The sequence below is a fragment of the Corvus brachyrhynchos genome, unplaced genomic scaffold (genome assembly GCF_000691975.1).
Source record: "Corvus brachyrhynchos isolate BGI_N302 unplaced genomic scaffold, ASM69197v1 scaffold126, whole genome shotgun sequence".
Classification (NCBI taxonomy): domain Eukaryota; kingdom Metazoa; phylum Chordata; class Aves; order Passeriformes; family Corvidae; genus Corvus; species Corvus brachyrhynchos.
Genome location: NW_008239283.1, coordinates 2256878 through 2284039, shown reverse-complemented (window position 1 = coordinate 2284039; position 27162 = coordinate 2256878). Strand labels below are relative to the sequence as shown.

General features: G+C 39.6%; 1 protein-coding gene across 1 annotated transcript in view; it reads right to left on the bottom strand.

The window, feature by feature from the left end:
• Nucleotides 1-27162, bottom strand: part of LRP1B (LDL receptor related protein 1B) — a 483986-nt gene that overhangs the window by 286575 nt on the left and 170249 nt on the right. Inside the window, exons 4-6 of the mRNA XM_017740107.1 lie at nucleotides 11552-11671; nucleotides 10075-10203; nucleotides 4311-4568 (exon numbers count right to left, since the gene is read on the bottom strand). Coding sequence (XP_017595596.1) covers nucleotides 4311-4568; nucleotides 10075-10203; nucleotides 11552-11671 — 507 coding nt within the window. The remainder of the gene's footprint in view (nucleotides 1-4310; nucleotides 4569-10074; nucleotides 10204-11551; nucleotides 11672-27162) is intronic.

Below are 27162 nucleotides of genomic sequence, written 5' to 3'. Positions count from 1 at the left end.
AACCAGGGAAGGAAAGAGTGATGTAACCAAACAGACTCTTGGATCGTGGTCATATCCTCTGGGCTCGCTGTCTGAAGTTCTTCACAGCAATCACATCCAAAATGTGGGAGATCCAAAAAGCCAGCCTGGCTTCTGCCCAGGAGGGCAAGTAGAAGGTGCTGGGTCCCACAAGCAGAGAGGCAAATCCCTCTCCCTCTGGAGACTCCAGCTCCTCCATGCCCATCTCCTGTTCCAAACCTTGGCAGGTAAAAACCGAATTACTACAGAAGAAACAAGACATTTCTTTCAATCCAGAGTGGTCCCGTCCAAACACAGCTGCCAAGAGAAAAGCCTGTGTCCCTTCCCAGGTGAGGTGTGATTCACTGGCTGTTGGCACAGAGCACAGGTGGCACAGCTAAGCACAGGCACTGCAGCACTGGTTGTGGTGTGCTGAGATAACCGAGTGCCAAGAAAACCTGAATCAAACATCAGCCAAGCAGAAAATATCATGCTCTGAAGTATCATCCCAGAATAGATTTTGTTCTATTCTGCAGAAGAATAGCAGCTAAAACCCAGGCTGTGCTGCCTGGTGCTGGTTTGTAGAGCATGCAAGGTGCTTGGTGCTTGTAGTGATGAAGATACAAAATGCCTCCTAAAATGAGGCAGGAGATTCTTGCATCCAGAAGATGCTGCTCCTGCCATCTCTCAGCTCCCACACACAAAAGCATTAATGGAAGATAGCACATTATGCCTTTAAAAGGGCAGAAAATTGAGAGGTTTTCCACATTTGTGCCATTAGAAAGAATTTTTGTTTGTTTGGGCCTAGAGATATCAGTTTAAAGAAATTGTTCCTGAAATCTCGCTGTACCCACTGAAGTGGCTGTGAGCTTGCTGTGAGGTTTCAAAGAGGCATCTCTGTTCCTCTTTTACTAGAGGTTGCACAAGGCTCCCTTACAGGAGAATTATCCCTGAAAGCCTATTTGGGTCCAGTACTGTCTGCATAAATCTTTCCAAGAGGAAAATTTCCAACTTCTCTTCCAAAAACTTCTAGGTCTTAAAAAGACAAAGATGAAACAACGTGACAATGCCTGGCCTTGGCTGAGACAAAAATGCCTGTGCTGATACTGCTGTGCCTCCAGAAAGCTATCCCTATGTAAGGGGATACAGCTACCAAACAAACCCTGACATAATAAACCTTGAAAGAGTGAAATTAGCCTAATTACTAGCCACAATGGGCAGCTCTGGAGTTGTACCCTGCTCTCCCAGAGCAAAAACACCCGAGTTAAGGACCAGCTTCTCCTCAGCCTTTCCTCTTCTGCAGAGTAACAGCCACAGACCAAGCTACCCTGTGCTTCAAAGGACCTGATTCCATCCATCACAGACACATCGCACCAAACTGAGGTCAGGTTGAACTGTCTGCTGAGGGAGAATGATAGAAACTAAAGGACTGTAATCTCCTTTCTCTTGTGAATGCAAACCTTATGTTCAGTACCTGGAGCTGGTGCTATATGACCCATCATGAAAACAAAGTCATTTTCACAGTCCCTGCTTTCCTAGATGTAGACTTTCATCTTTAAAGATGATCTATATTCTTTGTTCCTAAGTACAAGACTTACTTGCCTTCACTGAAGCAAACACTTTGAATAAATCCACTTCAAGCAGTCCCAGTCACTTTGGATAACTGACTTTTCTAGCACTTTTTGTGTCAAATGCAGATTTATTTTTTTTTCCCACTAACAAAAAGAACGGATTAGAAGATTGAGATAAAAAAGATAAATTCCACAAACACCGCTAAGAAAACTTTTTAGGTTTTTTTCCCCCCTAGTACTTTATTCATTTTCACACAAACACCAAAAAAAAGGTTCCTATGAAGAAGAGAATGTACAATTTTATGTAACTCACCCCATGGCCATGACCATTTATTTGGCTTGAGCTGTCAAAGAATGCCATTACACTTGAAAACAAATGCTACAATGAATTAATTTGCCTCATCAGTTGTAGTGCTGTATGATGAAGAGAAAAAAGCTGAAGTGACCTGATGGGTAACAGAAGGTGGAGGGAGTTAAAAGGAAGAATTTAAAACTAAAACTCCATTTTGCAGCAGCCACACAATGACCTGGCAAATATACCAGGCACAGCAACATGAGATTCCTGCCATGTCCTGGCAGGAATAACTCCAGGGGTGTCTAGAAGATCCTAATTAGGTGGACAAAAGCAAGTTTCAGCTGCCTCTCCCTCTGAGGAGACATGCCCAGACCGTGGGGATTAATGCTGCTCCACTGAGCAACACAAGAGAAGTGTCTGTGGATGTGTGTGCTTGGGAAAAACACTCCCACAGCTAAATCTGCAAGATTTTGTCAGTCAGAGCTCCCAGCAAAGTTTTTTTTAAGTCCCTAAGCACTACTTCCCAAATCGAAATCAAAGAAGAAGTTGGAGCAAGTCTCAGCAGTCAGTTCATGTCCATGGGAATTATTATTCTTCATCTAAGTAAGATTGAACGATTTCCATGAAGTTTGAGAAGAACATTAGAGACCACAGGCTGGTGTGTGCTGGCACCGTGAAAAATGAGCAGCTCATTAATCCCAGACACTGTATTCATTTCAAACCCCTCACAGGGCCTCGATTTTGCAAACAGATGCAGTAACACAGATCTGGACAGCACAGGGATCAGAAATTCTCTTCACATGCAGGGAACAGAGGGAGAGGAATGCAGCAGAAGGGGTGGAGGAGCACAAACCACAGTGCTCAGGTCCACTCTGATGGTGAAAACAAGTGACAGAACACACAAACACACAGAGCTCAATGCAAAACACATTTTGCACAGGACTGTGGTTAGTGTGATTGCTCTTCCTAAAAGGAAAACTAAATGTCAGTGGCTGGGTGAATTGAAAACATACAGTGAAATTCTACCACCCTACTTAAGGGTACTTTGATATCTGAAGTATGAAAGTCCTCTAAAATGCAACACTAAAAAAACCCTCACCAAATAACTAACCAAGCAACACAAAAAACAAACAAACAAAAAAAAAAACCAGAAAGCAAACAAACAAACAAAACGCCCCAAAAAACCAAACCAAAATAAAAAACAAAACAAAAAAACAGAAACAACAACTGAATAAAATAGGAAAAAGCAAAAACAAAACAAAAACTGCCCAAACAAATATATTTATGCCCATGACAAGAGTTTCCTCTAAAAGCAGAATACTCACAATAGGTAGTGAATTAAAAAAAAAAACAAAACCAAAACCAAACCAAACCAAAACAAAACCCCCAAACCCTAAGTTTTGAAAGTTTCTTTAAAATTCAATTTACTATTCTAGTACATATGAAACTGGGAAAAGAGGTTCGAAACTCCCCTTACTCTGCATCAATGAGGACACCTTACAACAGCTATCTTGATAGTCCAAAGCACAATTGTCATGCAGGATTTCTCACTTTGACTTGCACCTCTAAGATTTATAATCAAATTTGTGATTTGCATATTCCTGAACTGTATGGTCAGAGGGTTTGAGATCTGTTCAGAGATATTCTTCGATGCACATCTCACCTTAAAAGGATTTTTCAAAAGCTTGGGTCCAATATTAGACTCCAGGCTTGAGTTTTTAGAAGGCTTTATTAACACCACCATTGCACTCCTCAGTGCTGTGGTTTGTAAGCTGATCTGGGGACACCTTCTGTGAAAGATGAAGAAAATGGGGTTTTGTTTTTTTTTTTTTTTCTCCCTGCATGATATTTTGCAGTCTGTTCACATGCTCATGTGTCTGTGGATGAACACCTTCTTCAGAAGACAACAGCGTGCCACAAATTGAAAAGTTGACTGAGGAATAATGCTGTAATGTAAAGTCTAATTCAGTGTGATGACTTTAGGCATTTTAAAATTTATTTTCTTAATTAAAAAAAAAAAACAACTAGAGGCAGCAGTTTGTCTCCAGTAAGTCAGGAAATACTTTGGTATTTTCAAGAACTAACACACCCATGATAGTTATGTGCCAAGGATGATTCCATTTCATTGTTAATGTTGTCCCAGTAGCAAAGAATGGCTCTCGAGCACTATGTAGCACTATTCTGCCAGAGAAAAAGAAGCCTTTTACATTTCTTCTTCCATTGCACTGCTGATTTTGTAACTTCCATACATTGCAGTTAGTCTAGAAAAGTGCACATCTTAAAAACCTTTGCATAGATACAAATACTGCAGCTCAGACTGAATATATGAGTGAAAAACCGTAAAACTGCTTCAGCATGAGTTGCAATATTGAATGTCTCAAGACTGTTTTCAACTGCAAGCCCAGGAGAGACACCACAGTTCTGCTAAAACACTGCCAAATACTTACTGTGAAGGTACTGGGCAATGTTTATTGTCCACTCCTCTGGCAACTTCCCAGCTTTGGATATCTTGGAACATTTCAGCTGACTGGAGAGATCTCGTGACTCAATCCAGCACAGGGTGTCCTCTCTGTAGCTGTAGTCCAGGGTCACTACTGCAGATCCTTTCACAGGGGTCCGGGCAGACATTCTGCTTCCATTAAGGTATAAAACCTCAATTATCTCAGAGCTTGCAATCAGAAGAAGAGGAGGTCTTTCAGCAGGCTCTGAAAACAAAGTGAAGAGAGTTTAAAGGATTAACAGGCTGTATGTTGATATATTTATCTTTTCAGTTTTAATGAAGTTTTTAATGTTCTTACCTGTTTGTTTTAAGATATGCAATAAATTGGTTTTGTTTTTTATTTTCATAACTATCATATATTCCAAATTATTAAGTCTATTTTATCCTGCTGTTCTAATGGTTCATATCATTAAAGAAAATTAATTACCCCAGCCCAACAGCCTCTGTTTAATTCCAAGTATCATTATTGCAACATTTTTCATGCCTAAGTCATAAAATGAAATACAACTTATGCAAATTATCTCTATCCAGATTAGTGATATTTCAAAAAGAATGAAGGCCAGGAAAACCTGCAGAATTCATGAGGACACATGAAATTGTAAGATGCTTTTCATTAAGAATCTATAAACAAGACAAAAACTGAGGAGTGGGTGCTGCTGAAAGAAGTTATAACAAACCTAACAAAAAATCCAGTGCAGTGAAACCCTTAAAGCACAGAAAAGCTGCAGTTCCAGGCATATGTGAACAATATTTGTGTTGCCAAGTCAGGAGCTCTCACCCCAATGTAATCTGCTTGTTTTCAAAGGAATGCATCAATGTTTGAACGCGGCATCGACATGTAGCACTCTTAATCAACATTCTACCTAATGGAGTTCTCAAATTTTCACTAAGCAATTCCAAATGTCTAAATGATGAAAAGAAAAAAGGCATAAATAAAAGGATTTGACAAATGGTACTTCATCAGCAGGTGTGATTAAAGAGAAAAGAATACTTCAGTGAGTAGTGTTCAGGGGTCTCACTCAAAGCCGCAGCAGTTGGTGTTCTGTTCTTTGGTAATATCTGCTTTTATTTAAACATCTTTCTTGATGATTTTTTTTTTTTATTTTATTTTGTCATATTAAAAAATGTAATTTTTGTAAGGTTTAAGTGTGTATTCTTTCTAACATGGATTTCATTTACTGTTTCCTTATTCTTTCTCATTCCATAATGTATATTCTGTCTTGTCCCTCTCCAGAAAATCCCACGTGGACATTTGTAAATTCACACATTTATAGCGTTACTTTTGGAACTTATGTCCTCATCATCCTCACATTCACTTCCACTCACCCATCAGTCAGAGCCAAGCATTATTTTTCTTTGAATTTCAGAAGATATCCAAGAACTGCAGTGATTTAATTTCTTTGTGAAACAATCCCTTGTGGTGTAAGCCATGAGTGAAGCTCTCTAGTCTTGTTTGTTTTCTCCTTACCAAAAGATAAGGTAGTGGGGGGTTCTTGCAATTTTTGTTTGAAATCTGCCAGGTCCCTTTGCAGTCACTGTCTGTTCTTAGCAACTTTGGCTACCCTTGAGAAGAAAGCCAGACTTAAGAACTTCTGTCCCTATCACCCACTCACCCCAGACTTTCCAGACTGGTACAAAAGGAGTGTTTCCATCTGCATCCTGCTGAGTCTGGGGATTTATTTTCACATCCAACAGCTCTGTGCTCAGCTCCCCTCTCCCCACAAAATAATAACCACTGCCTACTCCCGGATTCAATCACTTTTCCCAACTACCAGCAGTGTGAAAAGATCTTTATTATTATTTTTGCTCTTATACTTTGAGTTAAGCCAGATATTTCCACAGCCTGCAATATATAAAGCCTCAAAGAGAAGGCAGCTCCCAGGAGCTGTTCTCAGTTCCAAAGCCACCAGGTGGTTTCAGGCTGCCAGAGAGAACTGTATCTTTCCTTGCACTGCTTTGAACTGGCCCACTGAAAACTGTAACGAGGATTTAATACCTCACTAAACTCCAGAGAAAGGCTGTATTTCGGAATTAGGGTCTAAGACGGGAGGGAATTCCTCAAAGGAATTTGCTTCAAACCCTCTTGAGCAACAGATGTAATCAAACCTGGCTGCAAAGGTATTGTAAGGACTCATGGTACTGCCAAGAGGTTCTGCTCAGCAGGCACCATTACACATTAAAAATACAGAAACTAGATTCTTGGGTTTGAAATCATATTTTTAAAGCGTAAATACATTAAATAATTCAATGGATTAAAGCAGTTAATCATGTTTTTTTACAGTAGGGTAGATTACCTGCTTCCTTCAGTGTTGCTCAGATAAAGGTCGATTTGATAACTTGAAAAACATAATATATTAATTATAAAACTGTACAAGAATATTGAAATTCCATACAAAAATATATAAACCAACTTACTGTATAGCATAATGCAGATGAAAACCAGGAGATACTAAAGAAATCATGTTTTCACCCTCATGAAAACTGCTTGTCTGCTCCTTGAGAACAGAGTCTACAAAGCTTAAAAGTTTAGTGGATGGATTTAGGATGAGTTACAGTGAGCTGACAGCAGCTTTTCAAACAAGTGGACTTCATGTGAGTTATTTTTTCACAAGTTTTTTGTTTTGTTTTGTTTTTGGTTGTTTTTTGGTTTTTGTTTTTTCATTTTATAGGAAAGATAAGAAGTGAATAGCTCTTTAATCCAGGGAAGTTTTATGATTCATCCTTCTTGACTAAAATGAAAGCATCCTCCTTTGAATTATGTTTAAGATAGAGTAGTGGAAAAGATGAAAGCCTTGCATTTCCCTCCTACCTGATCTTGTCTAAAATACAGATCAATAAGTGATGCCACAACAAATCAGAAATTGAAGGTGTTTTGCACTGCCATCAGACTTACTTCTCATCTGGAAGAAAAACCTCAGAAATGCCAGCATTTTCTGTATTTTCCACCACAATGATACGAAAGGCATAAACCCCAGAATTCAGTGTTTACAAGCAGCTTAAACCCCCTTTTCCTGGGGTATGCATTGTGCATCATAAGGACTTTGCTGTCACCAATATATGTATTGCATAAACATCTGAAAAAATACTGAGCAGTCCAATTTCATTTTGACATTACTTTTGGTGTTTAACCATAGTGTACCTCACCAATGGGTTGTTTTATTTCTAAAGTCTCCAAACTTAGTTCGGTGAGATTTTACAAGAAAATTGTGTCAAATCAGTTTAACAGGGCTGATTTTTTTCTTTAAATGCTAGAATTTTTTTTTTTCTTTAGTCACTATCAGTTCATCCCACTTTATCTGCATGACAAATGTTTGTTACCACACAACATTTCTCTCTAGATTGGCTTTGGAGATACAAAACACACCAGGAACTTTTGTAAAACAGATGAATTTCTTTTCCTCAGCTAGATAGTCCCAGTTCTGTAATTTTCTTTCCTTAAATACTCTTCTTATCACATGCAGATCTTGCAATTTAGGCATAAAAAATTGGTAAACAAATAAGTTCTAAAACTCTGTTCAACAAAGCTGTGGTTTTTTTTCATTTTCACCTCAGAATAAACCATTAACTGCTTCTTTATTCATAAAAGAAAATATGGCTAAAAAGTCTGGAAAAAACCCACGGAGAGCCCCCAGCTGTTTTGATACCTATTTTAACATCCTTCCCAAAGGGAATGTGCAGCTAAAAGCTTTCAGCTCCAGAGTTATTTAATTGTGCTGAGGAAGAAAATGCAGAATTTAATAAGGTAGAGACCTCCCCACCTTCCCAGCCGAGCATTTGGCTGCCTGAAGGGCAGCAAAGAGCAGCTTCTGAGAAGTTCTCTGCTAATTGTGCCACCCCACATGTGCAGAGCTGGCTGAGTGGCTCTGAGGCCATGCAGGAGCTGATGGACCTGTGGGGTCACCACACTGTCCCCAGCACAGGGCAGGGCTCCTCCAGACACAAACAAGTGTCACCTGCTCAGCACCTTCTGAGGCCTCCAGCACCTCCTGCACCTCACTGGCTCCTCAATATTCAGGAACCTCCAAGTTGATTTCCAGAGCCAACTGGGATGTGGTGGTTTGGTGTTTCGGATTGTGCTGTATCCAGGATCTCAGCATGGATGGTGATTCGTATTTGTAGCAGATCTGCTGTTCTTAACATTGAAAGCTCTACAGAAAGCCCAGCCTACACCTCTAGTGCTGCTTCTGATCTCTCACAGCTCTTACATACAGAGCTGAATACTCCTCGGCTCATTCTCTTCATCTGCTTGACAGCTACTTTTGCCAAATGCAGACAAAGCAGAGAGGTTGCTCTATCCATCCTTATTTGCTCTAGGTTCTTTAATGAAAAAGTTGATAATTTTTCTAAGTGCTGGTTTGTTTGTTTTTTTCCTTAGACACCTTTTTTTTTCCTTGGATTCTGTTCTTCTGATCCAAAGCCACCCTGTGTTTACAAAAATCCCCAATGTAATGAGTAACGCTCATTTCTGTGCAGCACCACGATTCCCGTTTGTATTGTCCTACAGGGGTTTCTCTGATTAATGAGTAGTGATTCCTTTCTGAAAACAACAAAAAACGTGAAAACTACTGTCAAGTAAACATGATAAAGTAGTAAAAAATACAGAGAAGTTCCTTATTAATGTGGTTTTTTTCATCTTGACACCAACAGCTCTCTACAGTGCACAGATGTTACTCAGTTTTCTGTGTGCAAAAAGGGAAACTATAAGGGTCACCTCAAGCCCTGTACTGGCACCATGAGGACTTCCTGATCTAGAATTGCATTATTGATTTTCATGCAGTGGAGAAAGAAGAATAATAAGTTATTTTTACTTTGCATGGGCTTTCTTATCTCACAAGACTTCACTATGGATTAAAAAAAAAAAAAAGTCCCATGTATGGATCAAGAAAAAACAGTAAAAGAAGGAAAATACTCTTTAACTCCCAGTGGTGATCAAGCAAGAATATATTTAGTAATGCTCTTCAGGTGAGGAACCCACAAAACCATTACTAGACCTATCTTCTGATGGCAAAACAGATACAAAAAGGAAGACTTAAAAATACATAAAACAAACATGGCTCCATGCTCAGCTACATATTCTTCAGCTTCAGGATGCTGAAGAATTCCTTAAGGAACTTTTTCGGGTTTTTAATATAAAGGTATTGTTAATTCATTATGCTGAATAAGAAAACACTGTGTACTATATTGCCTCATTAAGCACAATTGACTAATTTCCTCAAATACCCAATCCACTATAAGTAATGAAAACATGCACTGAGCAACAAAAAGCCTCATGTGAATATGTATATCAGGAAATTCACCTCTTGGGATAATGCAAGGACAAAGCAATCTCATGTCTTTTTTCATCCTAAGGGTACAATTACCTCATGATCACTTCCCCTGTCTCCATTGTCTTCCCAGAGTAAACAGCCTTTTTTGTTTGTGTGAGGAAAATCTTTGATTTATTTATGAACAGGGAGGCTGGGAACTCTTCTAATCTTGGCTGAATTGAGTATTTTGCTTTAATTAATAATATCCAGATAATAACTTTAAATATTTCCCTTGAAGTATTGTCTTAATAAGGGAAAAGTTTTTTCTAAGGTTGTTGTGTGGCTCTTTGTAGTAGAGTGAAGGAAAGTTCATCTCACGTGTGCTCATCTCTGTCCTTTCACATGAATCCTCTAGGACCAAACCTCAACATATTTTCAGGAAGGCAAAAAGATGCTAAAACTTACTATTTTTGGCCTTGCAGGACTTGTTATCGGGCTGAAGCACATAACCCTCCACACAGCTGCAAGTGTAGGATCCATCTGTATTTACACACATCTGGCTGCAGCTTCCATAGGTGTCACACTCATTCAGATCTAAAGGAACATCAACACGATTTAGTTTAAGGATTAGGAAAAAAAATAAATTCAGTAAAATTGAGAATTCTAAGAGAGATGTTTAAGACATGAAGTCATTTTGGTGTGAGGCTTGATGTTTTCCCCTTCTCAAACAATGAATTTATTAGGGATGTTGGCTGTTGAAATCACTGGAGTAGCCAAAATGAAGGGTAGGAGTTTTCAAGTTCAATAGCTCTTAATTTTAAAAGATAAAACCTTCATTATTTCAAGTAGTCTCCTATGTCTACATCATATTAGGGAGACATTTGGGTCCTTGTTAGTACTAGAGATCACTAGTTATCAGGGTTGATGAATGGAGCAACATTTCAGGAGAGGAAATAATTGATTATCCTTCTCAACCTATTTATGCTGGCAATGTCTTACAGTTCCTTAAATGAGCTGTCACCACTTCTCCATTAAACCACCATCCAACATCTAAAACTATAGACTCCTCTAATAAATATAAAGAGCAATTTTCTCAACTAGGGTGTATATGGATAATACCATAAAATCAAGATAAGCTATTCAACAGTGGTTGAGGGTTTAAGTAATAAATTGACATTCTAAAAAAGCCGCTGTTTAAATCATTTCCTAAGATATATTTTTAATCAAGAAACATGACAACCATAGAGAGAAAGAACTTATAATAAATTACATTTATGAAGAATCTGGCTCAGTACTTTTAGTTGGAGAGAGGAGTGATTGGTAGTGAGCACATCCATATGGCCTTAGAACTCCAATATGATTATTAATACAGACAAAATAAAGCAAGAAACAAACACCTGGACAGAGAACTAAGAAGCCATATATTTCAAAAATGGAAGAGAACAGTCTGCAAGTTAAGTCTACAGTTCCAGTCTACAATTAATTACTCCAAAGTAACGTTCCCAACTAAGCTGTATGACCTTGGGAGGGTTCATTTATCAAATTCTAATCTAGGTGTGTCTTCATGGCCGTGAGGTGAAACACTTCAAGTTTTACAGGCACTCCTGCTGGGGAGGTGTGGAGAGAGAGAGAGACTCACACAACTGAGCTGTAGCTCCAGAACTCCTCCAGTCAAGCTGATCCCTTCAGTAACTTCAGGAGAGTTTCTGCTGGGGCACAGGAGCACCAAAGAGTCAGGAGGGAGGTCCTGACTCTCATTTTAGGGGCACTCTTTTCCATTCCCTGCTCCAAAAGCCCACACTTGTCCCTGACCAACGCCTTTGAAGAAGGGTTAGGAAGCGACAGTGCTGTCCTGGTTGTCCACCAGCTCCCTGCCCCTGACACCCAACAGGGAACCATCAGGACACCTGGGTGTTGATGTTGTAGTGAATTTCTTGTTTACCTGTGCAGCTTCTCCCGTCCCTGCTTGTTTCATATCCATCCCTGCAGTAACACCTGGTGCCGTTCCTGGTGATGGCACATTTGTACTGGCAATTCATCTGCTGGCACTTGGGGAGCAATTCTGTGAATGGCAACAGAGCAAGATGCTACTAAATATTTGTATTACTCCGAAATTGCAAACTTCAGAAGCTTTTATATATATTTAAGTGCATGTCTCAGGAAGGAAACACCACCACCATTTTCATTAGCGGGAAATACATCACACGTACCCTGTAAAACGCTTGTTACGAAAATTGCATTTCAGCAAGTTAAACATTAGAAATCAACATTTTATTTCTATCAAGAGTTGTTCAAAAGTTTATTATTGAGGTGTACTGTTGCTGTTCCTAAACATCCATTTTTAGCACATTAGTCATAGCAATTATTTGGGAAAAAAAACAAACCAAACCAAAACCATACCTGAAGTGGTCATAGTTATAAAAAACAACCAAGGTTATGAGAAATGTTTCAACATCTGTGTCTTCATTATTCCTGATATCAATTGATTTTCTAACTTTGTAAAGCTTGTTTTGATTTACTGATACACACATAACCTTCACACCACACAATGGGAATACATTCTGCCTCAATAATTTAACATTGGATGTGTAATGGTGAATAAACAGTGGACGCTATATATGTCATTACTGCTGACATCCTTCATAGAATCTACCTAAATACACACCATCAGCACAAGGCATGATGCTAACAGACTGAAGAAATATTGTAGAAATACAGACTGCAGTGTTTTCCAGCGTGAAACAGCACAAAACCAAACAAAAACTGCTCCAACACTTCCCAGCCTCAAGCTGTGTGCTGTGTTTCAATAATTTTTCTGATCAAAAAACCCAGTATTTTAATGAACAACATTTCTTTCCCTCCAGGAAAATGAAAAAAAGGATTGAAAAATGCAGCTTAAGGAGTTGCTCTGAGGGTGTTTTTCAAACCTATGCAGATGGATCAGAAAATAACCTGCAAATGGACAGAGAACTTTCTGCTACAGGGCTGGCTTTAAGTAACTGGGCATGACCTAAAGAAAAAGAGAAATCTGTACTTTAATATGTGAACAGTTTTAATCCACCTGATCATTATTCATCGAGTTCTACTTGGGAGTAGAATGAACATGAATATGAAGAAGATTCTCTATCAGCATCTGAGCCCTGAAGCTTCCGTTCTGGAACGACTGCCACTGTCAAAATAAAGCTGAAATTTTGGGAGAAAAGTGGATATGGCTGGCACACAGAGTTACTGCTTATTCTAATGCAACTCTTCTAAAAAGAAAGTGGTTTCACACAATTGTCTCAGGGCATTCCCTAGAATTCTGCATGCCACACAGTCTACAGGCTGCCTAGAGGTTGATAAACCACACATTGTCTAAATCTGCCCATTTTCCCAGTGGTTTCTGGTATATTTCTCTGCCTTCTGGGCCCTGTGCATAGGAAGATAATATATTTTTTGGCTGTAGCTGGCTTTGTTGGTTTCCTGTCCCTAGTCCAGTCCTTAAATTTGCTATATCTTTCCAAGAACAAGTCCTACACAGAGGGTGAACTGGGGAACTTTCCTAAAGGTACCCTGAAGAGGTTCTGAGCGCTGAGGTGTGGAGCTGGAACCAGACAAGGTGGCACCTGCTCATTAAATTTGTCTATCTGAACAAAATCAACACATACTTCTCATTTTCTAAGCAAATATGGATCAGCCATCCTTTACAACCTACAATTTTCTTCCTCCAATATTTGTCTGATGCTACACAGCCAGGAGCTCCTACTGGATGAGAAACATTTGACTCACAAACGGGACTTCGTTTGTTTGCACTCTTGCCTTAATGGATGCCGACAGGCAGCAGCTTGAACCAGAATAGTGGGACCTGCACACAGCCAGGAAAGCTGGAGAACAATGAAAATAAATTGGCAAGTGAGGTCCATTATGGGAAAATTAATAAAAAACAGTCAATCTGCTCATATTTTTGACAAAAACTGTTGCATTGCATTGATTTTAAGTTATTGAAGTATCATACAAGTGGCTTTTAACAGCAAAATAGCTGCATTTTCCTTACAATACGTATTAAAAGATACTTTGATAAAGGTATGTAGTGAGGGAAGAAGGGGGAATGGCTTTAAACTGAAAGGGGATAGATTTGGATTAGATGTCAGAAAGAAATTCTTCCCTGTGAGGGTGGGGAGGCCCTGGAACAGGGTGCCCAGAGAAGCTGTGGCTGCCCCTGGATCCCTGGAAGTGTCCAAAGCCAGGCTGGACAGGGCTTGGAGCACCCTGGGATAGTGGAAGGTGCACCTGCCCATGGCAGGGGGTGGAATTGGATGATCTTTAAGGTCCCTTCAAATCCAAACCATTCCGGGATTCTCTGATAGCTGAAGTGCTGTGGATAGAACAGGGATCCTCTGGGAGTTCTTACTCTTCCTTCTCTTACATAAATCATTACATTCACTTTTTTGAGAACACTGTCTGAGCCTATTGATCAGTGAATGAAATCATTACAAATTTGTTTTCTCAAAAGACACGTTTCACAGCCCACTGTCAGGACCAGGGAAAACCAAAACATCTTCTCTCATTTTAGCCAGCTAGGAAAAGGAGCAAGCAATCACTCGCCTCAAGTTTCACACTAAAACTGCTTTTAACTGGAGGGCAACAACAGCCAGCCAGGAATTGTTCAAATGCACCAGACATCCCCACAAAACCATTAAAGAACCACTGTTGGCTGCCATCTGTTTCTGACTTCAGACAAGTATTTCCCCTCCTTCCTTAAATTATCCATCAAATCATTTCAAATGTATTTTGTTTCTTATTGTGACAGACCCTTTCTGGCCCCAGAAATTTTTGCTCTATTGCTGATCTACTAACCCTGCCAGGGGAACCCGTAAGTGAAAAAGCAAAAAAATACAATAACAATGTAGAGGGTAAGAATATATATAATACAACAAAATAGAATAGAATAAAACAGAATAGATTAGGAAAGAATATTTCATTTGGAAGGGACCTACAATGATCATTTAGTCCAACCGCCTGAGCCCTTCAAGACTGACCAAAAGTTAGGGCATGTTATTAAGGCCACTGCCAGATGCCTTTAATAAATAAAACATTAAACAGTAGGATAAAAAATGTATTTTCTACTTTACTAGCCATTTTGTAATAGCTGTAATACTGATCCTGAAAACCTTTGGAAGAAAACACAGTTTGACTGCCTCTGGCAATGTTTGAAATATTGAAGGACAAGCTATGGAAGACAGTGTATACATTTAAGGCTTGGTTAGATTTGTAACAGGTTTCTTGAGAAGTGAGAAGGCACAGAAAAATCATGAAGCAGAACACTGATATTTTTAATGCTCCAGATAGGACATTTAAAGAGATAAAAGCCAGGGACTGTCATTTCTTGTCTCTTCTAAAATTCTGCACCCACTTTGATCTCCCTTTCTCAGCGAGAACTGGTTTACAAAGTACACAGGCAGTGAAGAATGAGCATCACTGAGCCTTCCACTTTTATCACAGCTACAGAAACCTCTGAATTTGTCAAAGCATGGTATTTCTGCTGCAGGATTTAAAGGAAGGAGCTGCACTGAAGGAAACAACAGGAGAGAGCTTTATAGCTCTCTGGCAGACCCACAGTTCAAGAAAAGGAGCTGCAGAGCAAACCGTGAGATTTGCAGAAATACAGGGTAGCAGAAACAGCTCTGAGTGTCTTTAGGATGATCTATTTTCCCCAATCCCAGGGAGTAGTGACAATTCATCCAACTCTGATTTAGGTCATTTTGTTCAGTGTTTTCTTTCTTCCACAGGAGACATGAAGGGCAGCATTTTTTACTTCCCTACATCTCCATGAACTCTCTGAAGCTCTGATCCAGGTCTGCCACAAAAGCCACCCTGGTTTCTCAAAGACACCCATGTCAATCTTACACTCCCTGACTTTCATGTTGCTCTGACTCCCAGGCATCTGGTCCCACAGGAGAGTAGTCAATCAGGCAAAGATGCTGCTGATCTCATCTCCCCTAAAGTGATACACCTTTGACAGTGACTCAGAGGAGCTGTAAGCTTCCCGGACAAACTGCTCCCACAGGAATTCACCGTAATAAAATCCTGCCTTCATTTATTCCTTCTGTGTTCAATGAAACACACTGCTTGCCATAGTTCATTCAAGATGAATGATATAAGGAACTAACTTCTCTTGAATGGCTTTTTAATGAAAGGTTTAAGCAATTGATCTGACTATCCTTTTTGTCAGATCGCCCTGAGCCGACATGAGGTTCACAAAAGGTTCACACCAGGTTGTCACGCTCAGATGTTTTGGCTGTTTCTATGAACAGGAAAAGCAGTTCACTTGCAGATTCGTAATACTGAATTTCTTTCTTTGGGGGCTATTGGGGATTGTCAAAAAAAGTAGAATGGATTTACCAATATACCTATTAACTTTGTCTTACCTGAGAGGAAAAACAACCAAGGCCAGGTTGGATGGGACCCTGAGCAACCTCATGTATTGGAAGCTGACCCAGGCCTCGGCAGGGTGGTGTGGGTTGGAATGAGATGATCTTTAAGGTCTCTTCCAAACCAAACCTTTCTGTGGTTCTGTATGACCGTATGAAAGCAGACTTGAGGCATACAAAATGCATTTAGCTGCCATTACTTCTGAGCCACTTGCATGCTAATAAAGCCTTTTGGCTGCAGTGGGTTCCCAATTATGTTTCCTAAGTACATCTGTAATAGACAAATCCTGTCCTGCTCTTTTTGTAGTGACAATATATGCTGGAGAGTACTGACAACCTTTCAGTACTCTGTGAATTAAAATTTACTGCTTACGTACTGTTGATAAACATCAATAATACAGAGCTGGTGCAAATAAAAGAAATTGGCTGAAGTTTACAAGTTGAAAGCGCCAGACAATACACCAGGGGAATAAAAGCAGAGCTTCTGTTGTCAGTTCAGGACTTCCCAATTTGAAACAACAAAGGATCCTTGTCACACAGTTCATCAGAGAGTGACCATGAGCAACCAGTGCAATGTTGCCTGGGAAAAGGGAAACGCATCACTGAGAGAATTGGGATAAGTGTTTCTCATTGAGAAAGTGTTGATGTCAAGCCCCAGGATGCTCCTGAGTGCTTTTCTTCCAGGAGGCAGCTGCTTGCAGCAGTGCACACCCCGATGGATACGTGGAGAATAAACTCAGCTTTAAGCAGAATCAGAACCTCAGGGATTAGCAGGGGAATGGAGAACTGCAATCTGAGGGGAGACTGCGAGTTTTCATGTTGATTGGTGCCAGGGGATGAAAATGAAGAGGAATTATGACTGCTGTCTATGAATATATCAGAGGATCAACAGCGGGGAAAGAGACAATTTAAACTAAAGGGCTATTGGCAGAAGTACAAATGAGTATAAATTGCCCATTAATAAATTCTGGCTGAAAATGAGAAGGTTCTTAGCTATTACCATAATCAGGTTCTGGAACTCCTCTTTGAATGGGAACAGCAGGGACAGAAAATAAGTGCTTGCTTTTGACATGGATCAAGATAGACCAACAAAAAAGAGCATATGGAAAGGGCCCTGAAATACAAGAAACCATTTACATGACTCAGGAGGTTCCTCCACTGTGTTCCTCAAGCAACACATCACCTGATGCTAAAACATAATTCTTCATTATGGATCTGAGATTAATCCCTTTTTTCCTTGTCTCTAAAATATACCCAAAGGAAAACTTAGGGGAGCTTGTTACTGAACTGTTCTTCTAATTGAACTCCATGCATAATCTTTTTTTCTCTTAAATACTCGTATTCTTTTCGGAACCTTTGTGTTTCATAAATTTGCTTGATCTTATCTCTGTGTTATTCAGTTTTTGTGATTCAATATTCATACACTGATGTCTAGACTATTCTTATCACACATACTCTGTAAGCCTTATTTTTCTTTTCTGGTTTATGTTTTGAGTTTTTGAAGTACAATCCTTTCACAAATTAGACTTTGTTGTAATCTACCCTTAGTTTTTTTCTTTGTTTGTTATTGTTGATGTTAGAGACACAATATAAAGTTCTATGGTTTGCTTCTCTGGCAGAAAAGGGTGGCTTGATCAATAGAATTCACTTGCTGGATTAAAATGATGCAGCATGTTTTTATCTTATATTTGTTGGTCATTTTATTAGTTTTTAATATCTTACCATAAAAGAAAAATGACACAACTGTAATGAACTTTGTCAGACACCTCAGCCCAAAACTCTGTTATGGCAGAAGCACCACAGAAAAAGAGACATGGAAACCAGAGATCAGGTTCATGACCTTCCAGCCCTGCTGTGGGTGACCTCTGTCAAACTCAGCAGAGAAGCACAAGGACTAAAATTTAAGTATGTTGGTTTTCATTAGCTCCTAGAATAAAACATCCAGTCAGAAAAATAAACTAAACTGGGAGATGTTCAAGACTCAGCCATTTACAGTTGAAGTCTGCAGCCAGCCCCAGGTGCCCAGCCCCATCAGTCAGTGCAGGATTTCTGTACAATTCACAACAGGGTAATCAGACCCCAGAATGACAACTTAAAACTCTGCATCCTGAACTCCAACAGCAAGCTGAAGAAAATTCTTAGTCCTGGGTGTAACTGCAAGCCTTTTCCTTCACAGAGCTTAGATGTCTACGTTAGGACTGCTGTTAGGTAACTCCATTCACTTGAACTCCTGAGTGCAGAACCTCTTCCCAAGGGTGGAGTGTTAAAAGAATATTTCTAAGATAGAGGCAGGGAAATAATGCTTGAGAATGGTGCTTTGTCCTGGGTACCAGGCTACTCCTAAATTTTCCAGAAAATAGCAACTGGCTAAAATGAATTACCAAATGGCTGTATTTCCACCCTTTTTCATTACTAAAATCATCAGGCAACTGAGCCTTTTTCCCAGCAGTATTGGTTCAACATGAGAACACCTGATGCAGCAACTGGTGCATCCTGTGGAGGAAACATTGATGGGCTGTGATGTGTGAACACCCCTGAGGCTCAACAAACACCTAAGCAGTCCTGGGTCCCACCCCCTGAACAACTGCTGTGAGGACAACGCCGTCATGTAAAGGGTGAGCACCAGATTTTTGTCACGTTAGCTATAATTTATAAGAAAAAATGGCCCTAATGCAGTGTCAGAGCTCAGCCCATCAGTAGGAGAACCCTGGCCTGTAGCACCAAGTGGTGCAGGAAGTTTGACTTGGAAAAGAGCAGCTCAAGGCGAGACTTTCTGAGCATGGTGGCACATGAATTGCACTTCACGAATTTACCTGATGTATCTCAAGCCTCTGTTGTATCTTTCCACACAACACTGTCTATGTGTTGGCAATCAGTCACTGAACAACTTAATTTGTTATTTTAGGTAGACATTACAATGTGTTTGTCTGTTTTATGATTACAGGAAAATTACATATCTTGTTTAATCTGCTTGTCAGTCTGCACATAACCAGAAGTGTCTCACTGTGATTATTGTTCAGTGAAAATGGGCACGTCTTGCTGAGCAAGTTCAGGCTGCTTCTGAGTAACAAGATATTACTTAGAAAAGACAGATTTCTTTTTTTCCTTTTTTTTTTCCCCGTTTTCAACATATTGAAGTCAGAGAGAAGAAGGAATGTTGCAGGAACAAAACAAAGTTTAAATAAGCAAATAAAATCTTCCATAACCCTCAGCACTTCCTTTCAGATGTGAGTGTAACCATCTTCAAAATATTCCTTAACAGTATCTCCCTACCCAGTTCATGGATAAATTTATTTTTCAAGGATGTACTATTGAAATTTCTGCCTGCCTAAATCTTGACCCACATTATTTGGCTCAGCTTCAAAACAATTTGTTTGATGTGGTGTTCTTCAACCATAGCATCACACAACACTTTAAAAGATGAGATCAGCAGGTAGGAGGCATGTAGAGAAATATTGGCTTCACCCGTGGAAATGGCTCATTATTCTGACCTTTTGCTGTTTTAGTTATATCTTGGCTGCCATACACAAGCATAAGCTGAAGGAAAGTTCACATGGGAAATAACAAACTGGGTAAATGATTTCATGACTGAAGAGAGTAATTTATCTGGTTTTTAACCCGGATGGAAGATGTAAGTTTAAAAGAATAGCTATGAGAAAAATACACATTTATTTAGGTTTATTTAAAGTAGTTTATATTTTTAAGCATTTCCATGGGATTGAATACATGTTCACTGAGGTACAGATAATAATCTCTACGTGTGTCTAATGAAATATGAAGCCTGACAATGCTGCACATGTCAATAAGCCAAAGATGAAAGTAGGGAGTGCTAAAGTTTGTGAATGGTGATAATGACTGGCAGAATGGGTAAACTACAGAGAGGTCCAGAAGTCAGCAGGAGCAGATCACCTGGGCTTCTTAGTAGTCTGGACCAAATTGTATAAAATTCATTTCCAGAATTAGCTCACATTTTCTCAGCCTTGTAAGTAAATTGCAGTTCAGTGCCTGAGGAATGCTTGGACACCAAAGCAGAAATTTGCTGGCAGGACCAGAGCAGGCTCTGGTGGCAAAAATGCTCAGGAACGTTTTGTGGTGGTAAAGGATGTTAGGAAGCCTCTCAGGGAGAGCTCTGGAAATCTAAGTACTGTCCCTGATGAGGCAGGTCCCTCGTCCTGGGTTGTCCCCTCACTCAGGCACACAATTCCACCCAGCTCATCTGGTCACTGGATAACAAGGAATTCTAAGTTGAAAAAGTGTGACTTACTATGGTTGCATACATGCTTTCCAGCTCTATCTATGGGAAGCCAGCTCACAGCATGGCATCATCAGTGTTCAGTGTCTCTCTTAAAACAGTCTCTTGCAGAGGACTGAACCATCTCACTCCCTCCTGAGGATCATCTCACTCCAAACCAACGGTGTGTTTTCACACACGGATTTATGGGAATGGCCCAGTCCAATGGCCCAGTAAGATCAGCTGAAAATCTCTACTGTGCCTCAAGCAGATACACCCCAGCATGGCAATGCCATGTTCCCTTCAAGTGGCAAGATGTCTCAGTCTTCTTCTGGAATGGCAGTTTGTAGAGATAAGTAACAAGTTTAGACACTCTTTGTTCTGTTGCCTCATCTAGTGCTGTAGATACAATGGTGCAACAGAGCTGGGAAGGGTGTGGAACTCCTAAAACATTGCAGAGAGGTGGATGGGAGAAGAAATGATGTAAAAGTAAATGTAGTGGTGTCTCAGGGGGAAAGAAAAAAAAAAAAAAAAAAGGAAAAAATAAAATAAAAAAAAGCTGACATCTTTATTTACTTTGCTCGGTTCAGTTATCTGGAAAAAATAATTAAATCATTCTGAAATCAAAAAAGACACCTATAACAGCTTTTCCCAACGCCCAATTTCATGCCTCCTCATGGAAGTAGTACCTCAGAAATTGCTTCTCTTCGCGAATACAACTACACTTGACAGATAAAATCCTCAAAAAATTGCCAAGCAGAAACCACAGGCTCATGAGGCAGAGCCTTCCTGGAAACACAGCCAAGGACTTGGAATCAATTACAAAAATAGCAGCAGGTCCCAGAGAACCAAACATGCGATTCAGTAAGTGAACTTTGTTTATGTGCAAACTAAACCCAGTGAAGGATAACAGAAAGGACTTTAAGTTAGAAGCAAACTAAAAACTGGTAGCAAGGAAAAATTGTACTGGAGAAATAAAATTCTTATTCAACTGTTGACTGTTTTTTTTCCAGGGAGACAGACATATGTACTTCTGGACTGTGGCAGGGGCTACAATAAGTGATACACTCCCTCACAAGCAGATGTTCAGTCAGCTAAGGAGGCTGAACATTTAAATTTTCCCTGCAGCAAACAGGGTGGGATTCAAGTTGACTTCTGGAGTGTTTTTGCTCCACTGAAAGTGCACAATTCATGACAAATTCTACCTAAAGCTGTATATTGCCGCTGCTGCCTGGGAAGACTCACAATTACCAGTTCTCAAGGTACTGCTGGCAGTGTTTTCCTGAGCATTTCTCACTCATGGGGTGTTACCATCTCCCACCTGTGTCAGTGTGCACAAGTGCAGGTGGCCAGAGGAGCCGGGAAATGGGATCCATCAGATCCCAAAGCCTAGGAAATCATTGTGATTCAAACTTGCTATCCCAGTGTCTGGGAGGATGCACAATTTCATGTTTGGTGATTTTATGTCATCTCACGTGGCATCCAGCTGGGATTGCTCAGCAACAACTTTCCTGGAAGCACCAAATTTAGAGCACCAGCTGAAAACATGATCAGTAGCAACACTGCAAATTATGGCAACATTTGCTGCCATTTCACCATGACTCATCTTCCCTTGTTGCATTTCTTATATTTTAACCAACTAATGAGCCCTTAGCCCTTGGCAATGTATGATCGATTCAGTGGCACTGAGTTTGAAGGCAACAGAAGGGCAAGAACTGCTTTTCATTCATCTCTTCATTCAACTGAGAGTCAGAGACCTACCCAGTGCATCCTTATTGCTGATGCCTCTTACTGCCATAGGCACACGTAATACATACAGGAAACCTTAATTTTACTGAATATTTTACATAGGATAATGTCATTTGGTATTTTTTTTTTTTTCACTGTAAGTTCTCCAGCTGTTTCAGGACTGTTTTTTGGCAAAGCACTTCAAGTCTTTAGAGACCCAAAAAAACCCCTTCCCTCTGCCCATCCTATAAATCAAAGAACTGGTGAGCAGGAAACTCCAGTGATGAATCATTTCAGCCACCTGTTGTTTTTATGGTCGGTACAGTTATATCTTTTATGTAGCTCCATGTACCGTTGCATGCACAGGAAAAGAAAAATGCAGATTTCCACAGCAGATGTCATTGACACATTTTATTAGTGGCCGTAACATAAATAAATGTCATCCCTGTATCCTGCCCCTCGCTTCATTCTCCAGGGCACAAGCAGAATAGGCCGAGAAATAAATTAATAAAACATGATGGTTTTCAGTGCCAATTTCAGCATTCCAGAGCCTGAGATTATTGGAGGCACAGCCGTAAAGGGTAACACTGAACATGAGAGACTCAGGTGATGTGCTTTGGAGGCTGAAGGGCACCACAAAGATCAGCCCTATTTCTAGCTCCTGAGAATAAACATGGAATCACCATGGTATTTACACAAGGGCTTCATGCATTACTTCAACATTCAGCTACTACATTCTGGCACATTAAAAGTTAACCTGGCTCTTCTCCGGCTTCTCAAGGGACAAAAATGCAAAAGGAGACAGAAAAATGTTATCTGTTTCTATTTTTTGCCAGAATCCTTTTCTAAATCTTCTGATTATTCCAGAAAACAGTCCAACTGTGCCAAGGGCTTGGCTTAAGACAATGAATACAGTTTTGGTGCGGATCACTGCTTCTCCCAAATGCTATTTTGAGATATTCTCTCCACAAAGCACCACAGACTTCAAGCATAGTGTAGCTTTTCACAATTTCTTCAACTAGAAACTCAGGAGATGGATGTAACTCCAGTTGCTCTTGGCTCATTCCAAGTTTGGCAGAGAACCTCATTATTTCCCCCTTAAAGAATTATTAAGCTCCGCCTATGTTGGGCTCAGTAGGCAAAGCCACCTACATCCAAATTATGAAGTCAATAAAAAAATGCACCACCTCAGTTTATATTTGTAGCTGTTTTTACATCTCACTATTAATTTTTGCAAGACTAAGACTACTTGGAAATAAAATCATTCAGTATAACAGTGCACCATTAAGATTACTCCAATAATGTTAACTCTGTATTTTATATAAGTAAAATCTAGGCTTACATTTAACAGTTCTAGATATCTATTTGCAACAAATTTTTCAGGCAAAATTATTGTTAAAATACCTTTAATTAAGTATATATCTTCATTATATTCTATTTATTAAATACAGAATAAATATTGTGCAATATATAGTTAAAGGTATTTTTAAAAGACCTAAGCTACATGGTTCTCCTAACTACTGTTGACATCAGAAGGTAAACATCTTACTGCCTGGAAAAATGAAGAAAAGATTTATTTACTCCTCTGTAAAGGCTTCTTACAGGAGACTGCTTTCAGCACGCTGTACATTTTGTGTTCCATTTGAAGACTTTCATAGGGTTGTGTTTTACCCTCATGAAATACAGTTTTGAAATTGGACAAAATGCCTCATTATGATTTTCTCTTGTGTAGCCTTGACCAGATCCAAGAACAAGAAGCAAACCTCCCTCCTGAATGATGGCTGTTTGTTGGTGAGCTCCTGGTTATGCAGTCAGAGAATTCCACAGCAGCTTTTATCACTGAGTAACACAAATCCTTCCCTGGAAGAGCTCCCTGAATGCAGGAAGCCTTTTACAGCTGTGCAGCATCTTTAGTCAGGATTAGATGTTCACTTTTGCTTGACTTGGTAGCAGAACTTCTCAGAGGATGCTCAGACTTCAAAGAAACTTTTTCCCCACAGAGAGAAGCGCTCTCACCATCTCTAGAAAATTCGATCCCACTGAGGGCTGGAACAGCCATGACAAGAATTGCACAGTTAGAAAATCACCATGTTTTCCTTGAAAAGTGATACTAAAATAAAAACAGGGTGCAAACATCTTGTCTACAATATTTTGTATTATTGCCACTGGACTTGTGCCTGGAAAATGGAACTGTTTACATAGTTTTGATAGCTATGTCCTTATGTGTGAAGAGACAACTCAAATACATTTATGGAACATCACTGAAACAAACTTAGGGCTTAATAATCTTCTTGCTATTCCCCGTTACCAAAAAAAAGCTTAAGCATACCCAAAGTTAAAGATGAAAGTGGAGTAGCCAAGAAGAAAGAAAAAAAAAAAAAAAAGGAAAAAAAGTAATTAATTTATTTATTTACTGACTTTTAATAAAAGCTGTTAAGTACCTGAATATCAGAAGGATCTGTAAAGCAAAAAATCTGAATAGATGATTACTGTGAAAATAAAGAGGCAATTAAAGAGGGAATGAGTTAGAATGGTTGCAGGATAATTAAATTCTTCATGAAGAAAACAGAAATTGAAAATTAAATTGGGGGAGCATTTGCAACAACAGCTAAATTTAAATGTGTACATTTCACCTTCATGTTTTCTAACAGTCAAAAAATAATAACTGTACTCAAATTTAGAAAAAAGCCTTGCTTTATTTTGAGAAGTCTATTAGCACAAACTTTTTGTTTTAAATTTATTTATTTTTTGCCCTATTTGGACACATCTTTTTGATATCTCCCAGGTTTTTAATTTTGCTCCATGCTCCACATCTTCCCTCCCTCCACCACCCTACAAATGTTCTCCATTTTGAACACATTCAATTATTCTCCAGAAAGCACCATTTTCTACTTCTCCAAACCCAGCCCAGCATACAGAACAAAGGACACCAGAAACAAAAGGCTTTTCTTCTTTCAACTGCCTCTAAAAAACAGGGCATGTCCAACTAAAAGAAAAATACAGAATACTTGCCTAACTGTGAAAAGCAATTCCAATACCACATTTAAAAGAGGGGAGGTTTCATAAGGCAAAATTGTTATTTTGCAGCATTTTTGTTTTCTTGTTTCTGTTGATGAGGTAGTAGGACAAGTCAGATTCAGGACAAGTCAGATTCATTACTGAGAACTCCTCACTGTTACCTGACTACACCTGTACAATTAATTGCAGCTATTCAATATGTGTGGATGCCAGCAAGGGCCAGCAGAGGAATTTGCAGGCGCAGAAATGGCTTAACATTCTTACAAACTGTTGTCCATCCAGTTCATGTGAGAACAAAAGATTTCACAGAGAAGCTGTGAGAAGCTGGATTTCTGTAACTGCTTTCTCATGAGAAAGGAAAGTTTCGCAGAAAAATTCCTCTGCTATCCCTTGCTAGCATCCACAAATATGCATTAAATCTATGATGTATTTTTTTATTTCATGCTTTAATGAATACTGTGAGTGAACTCCAGCCACACCTGCTGTTGGCCTCCCTCTGGATGCTGTGGGACCACATCCCCTCAGGGCACCTTACCACCAAATGGTTCCATCCTGCCATCATCTGAAGCTTTGCAAATGCCACAGTTTTCATGAATTTAATCAGATTTTTTCTGTGTGTATGTGCAAGTGGCATTTCAGAGCGATGAGGAGACAGCAGCTCCCATTTCCTGCCACAGCTTTTTCACAGTCCTTCCACACATCTCCGCCGAGACTCAGGAGAAGGACAAATCCAGTAACCTTCAGTGGTGAAACTTCAGTTCACAAGCAGCTTTGGTTATTTCTTTAGTTTAGTGTTAGTAGTTGTTGTGCATGCATTTCTTTCAACATGAGAAAGAAAATTGGTTCTGTGGACAGCAAGAAAAAGTTGCTGGTTTGCTACTCCAGTTTGGGTGCTAACTTGCTTTTTCAGCTCTGTCATGTTTCCCTTTCCTAAACTGATCCATTTTCAGAAAAATACAACAGGAATCACCTGATAAGAGACCCACATTTTAAGAAAATACAGTAGATCACAAGAGGAATCTGCATTAGGCACACACCCACAGAGGGTTGCTTTCTTCTTTCCAGAATTACCCTCACTGTGGCACAGCAGGGCTTTTATATTTGTAACAGCACAACTTAAGAGCAATACTTCAAATATCTGGAGAGAATCCTCCATCTCTGTGTCCCACAAAGCCATCCTCTAATGACCTGTTCCAAAGTGATGCCATTACTTAGCCCTTGTCTGTACCACACAGTGTAGCTCCAGTCCTATGGTACAACATATGGTGTGGTTGTACCCTGTGAAAGCAACTTTAATGAGATGAATTTTGAATTTACGTAAATTCAGCCATACATATTTAACACACGGTTCCAGAACTCCTTCCCAAGCTTTACTGTCTCATGCAAAGTCAGCCTTATTGCCTGGTGTAGCCTGCGACATCCAAGGAATCCTAAGCCAGAACACAACCCAGAAAAAAATCTCTATCCTCACAGTCACATCCAGTTTCAAGTGATGTCCTTTAAGTGGCTGATGAATGGACATTATTATAAAGATGTCTACAAGACAAGTCTATCGAAGGATCCTGGATAAAATAAAGACTTCAAATACCATTAAAGTTAATGAATTAGGTCAAGGCTGGTAATTTATCACCTGTCTGAATTGGAATCCAATCTGCAGCATCCTTTAAAAAAAGACACATTCAAATGAGGTAGTGCTCTCAGGGAAGTTCATAGTGAAGATAATCATAATTTAAATAAGAAAATGCCTGCATAGTTTTTTGCAAAGTCTGACAAGGGATTCTGTGCAAAAGCAGCATGGTAAGCAAATTTCCTCAAATTAATTTGACCTTGATGAAAGGCACATATTTTTATCAATCAGACTTAACAAATATTGACTTTAGGCATTAACTGAAGACATACATAAACATTCAGGTTGTTGAAACAGTTGTCAAGTTCGTTTTCCTTCTGAAATCACAGTTTGCTGATGAAGATCAAACTGAACTTAACCTCTTAAAAAAACCTGCGGTGCCTCATAAAGCAAGAGTCAGATGGATTGGTCTTCTCTGCCTATCAACTGCTAAAAAAAGTTGTGTCACACAGGCAGACTGAAACCTGGAGCCAGAGTGCTGACTAGGATAGACATAAAAATGACACTTGGTGTAACTATAACTACACTGGGCCCTGTGC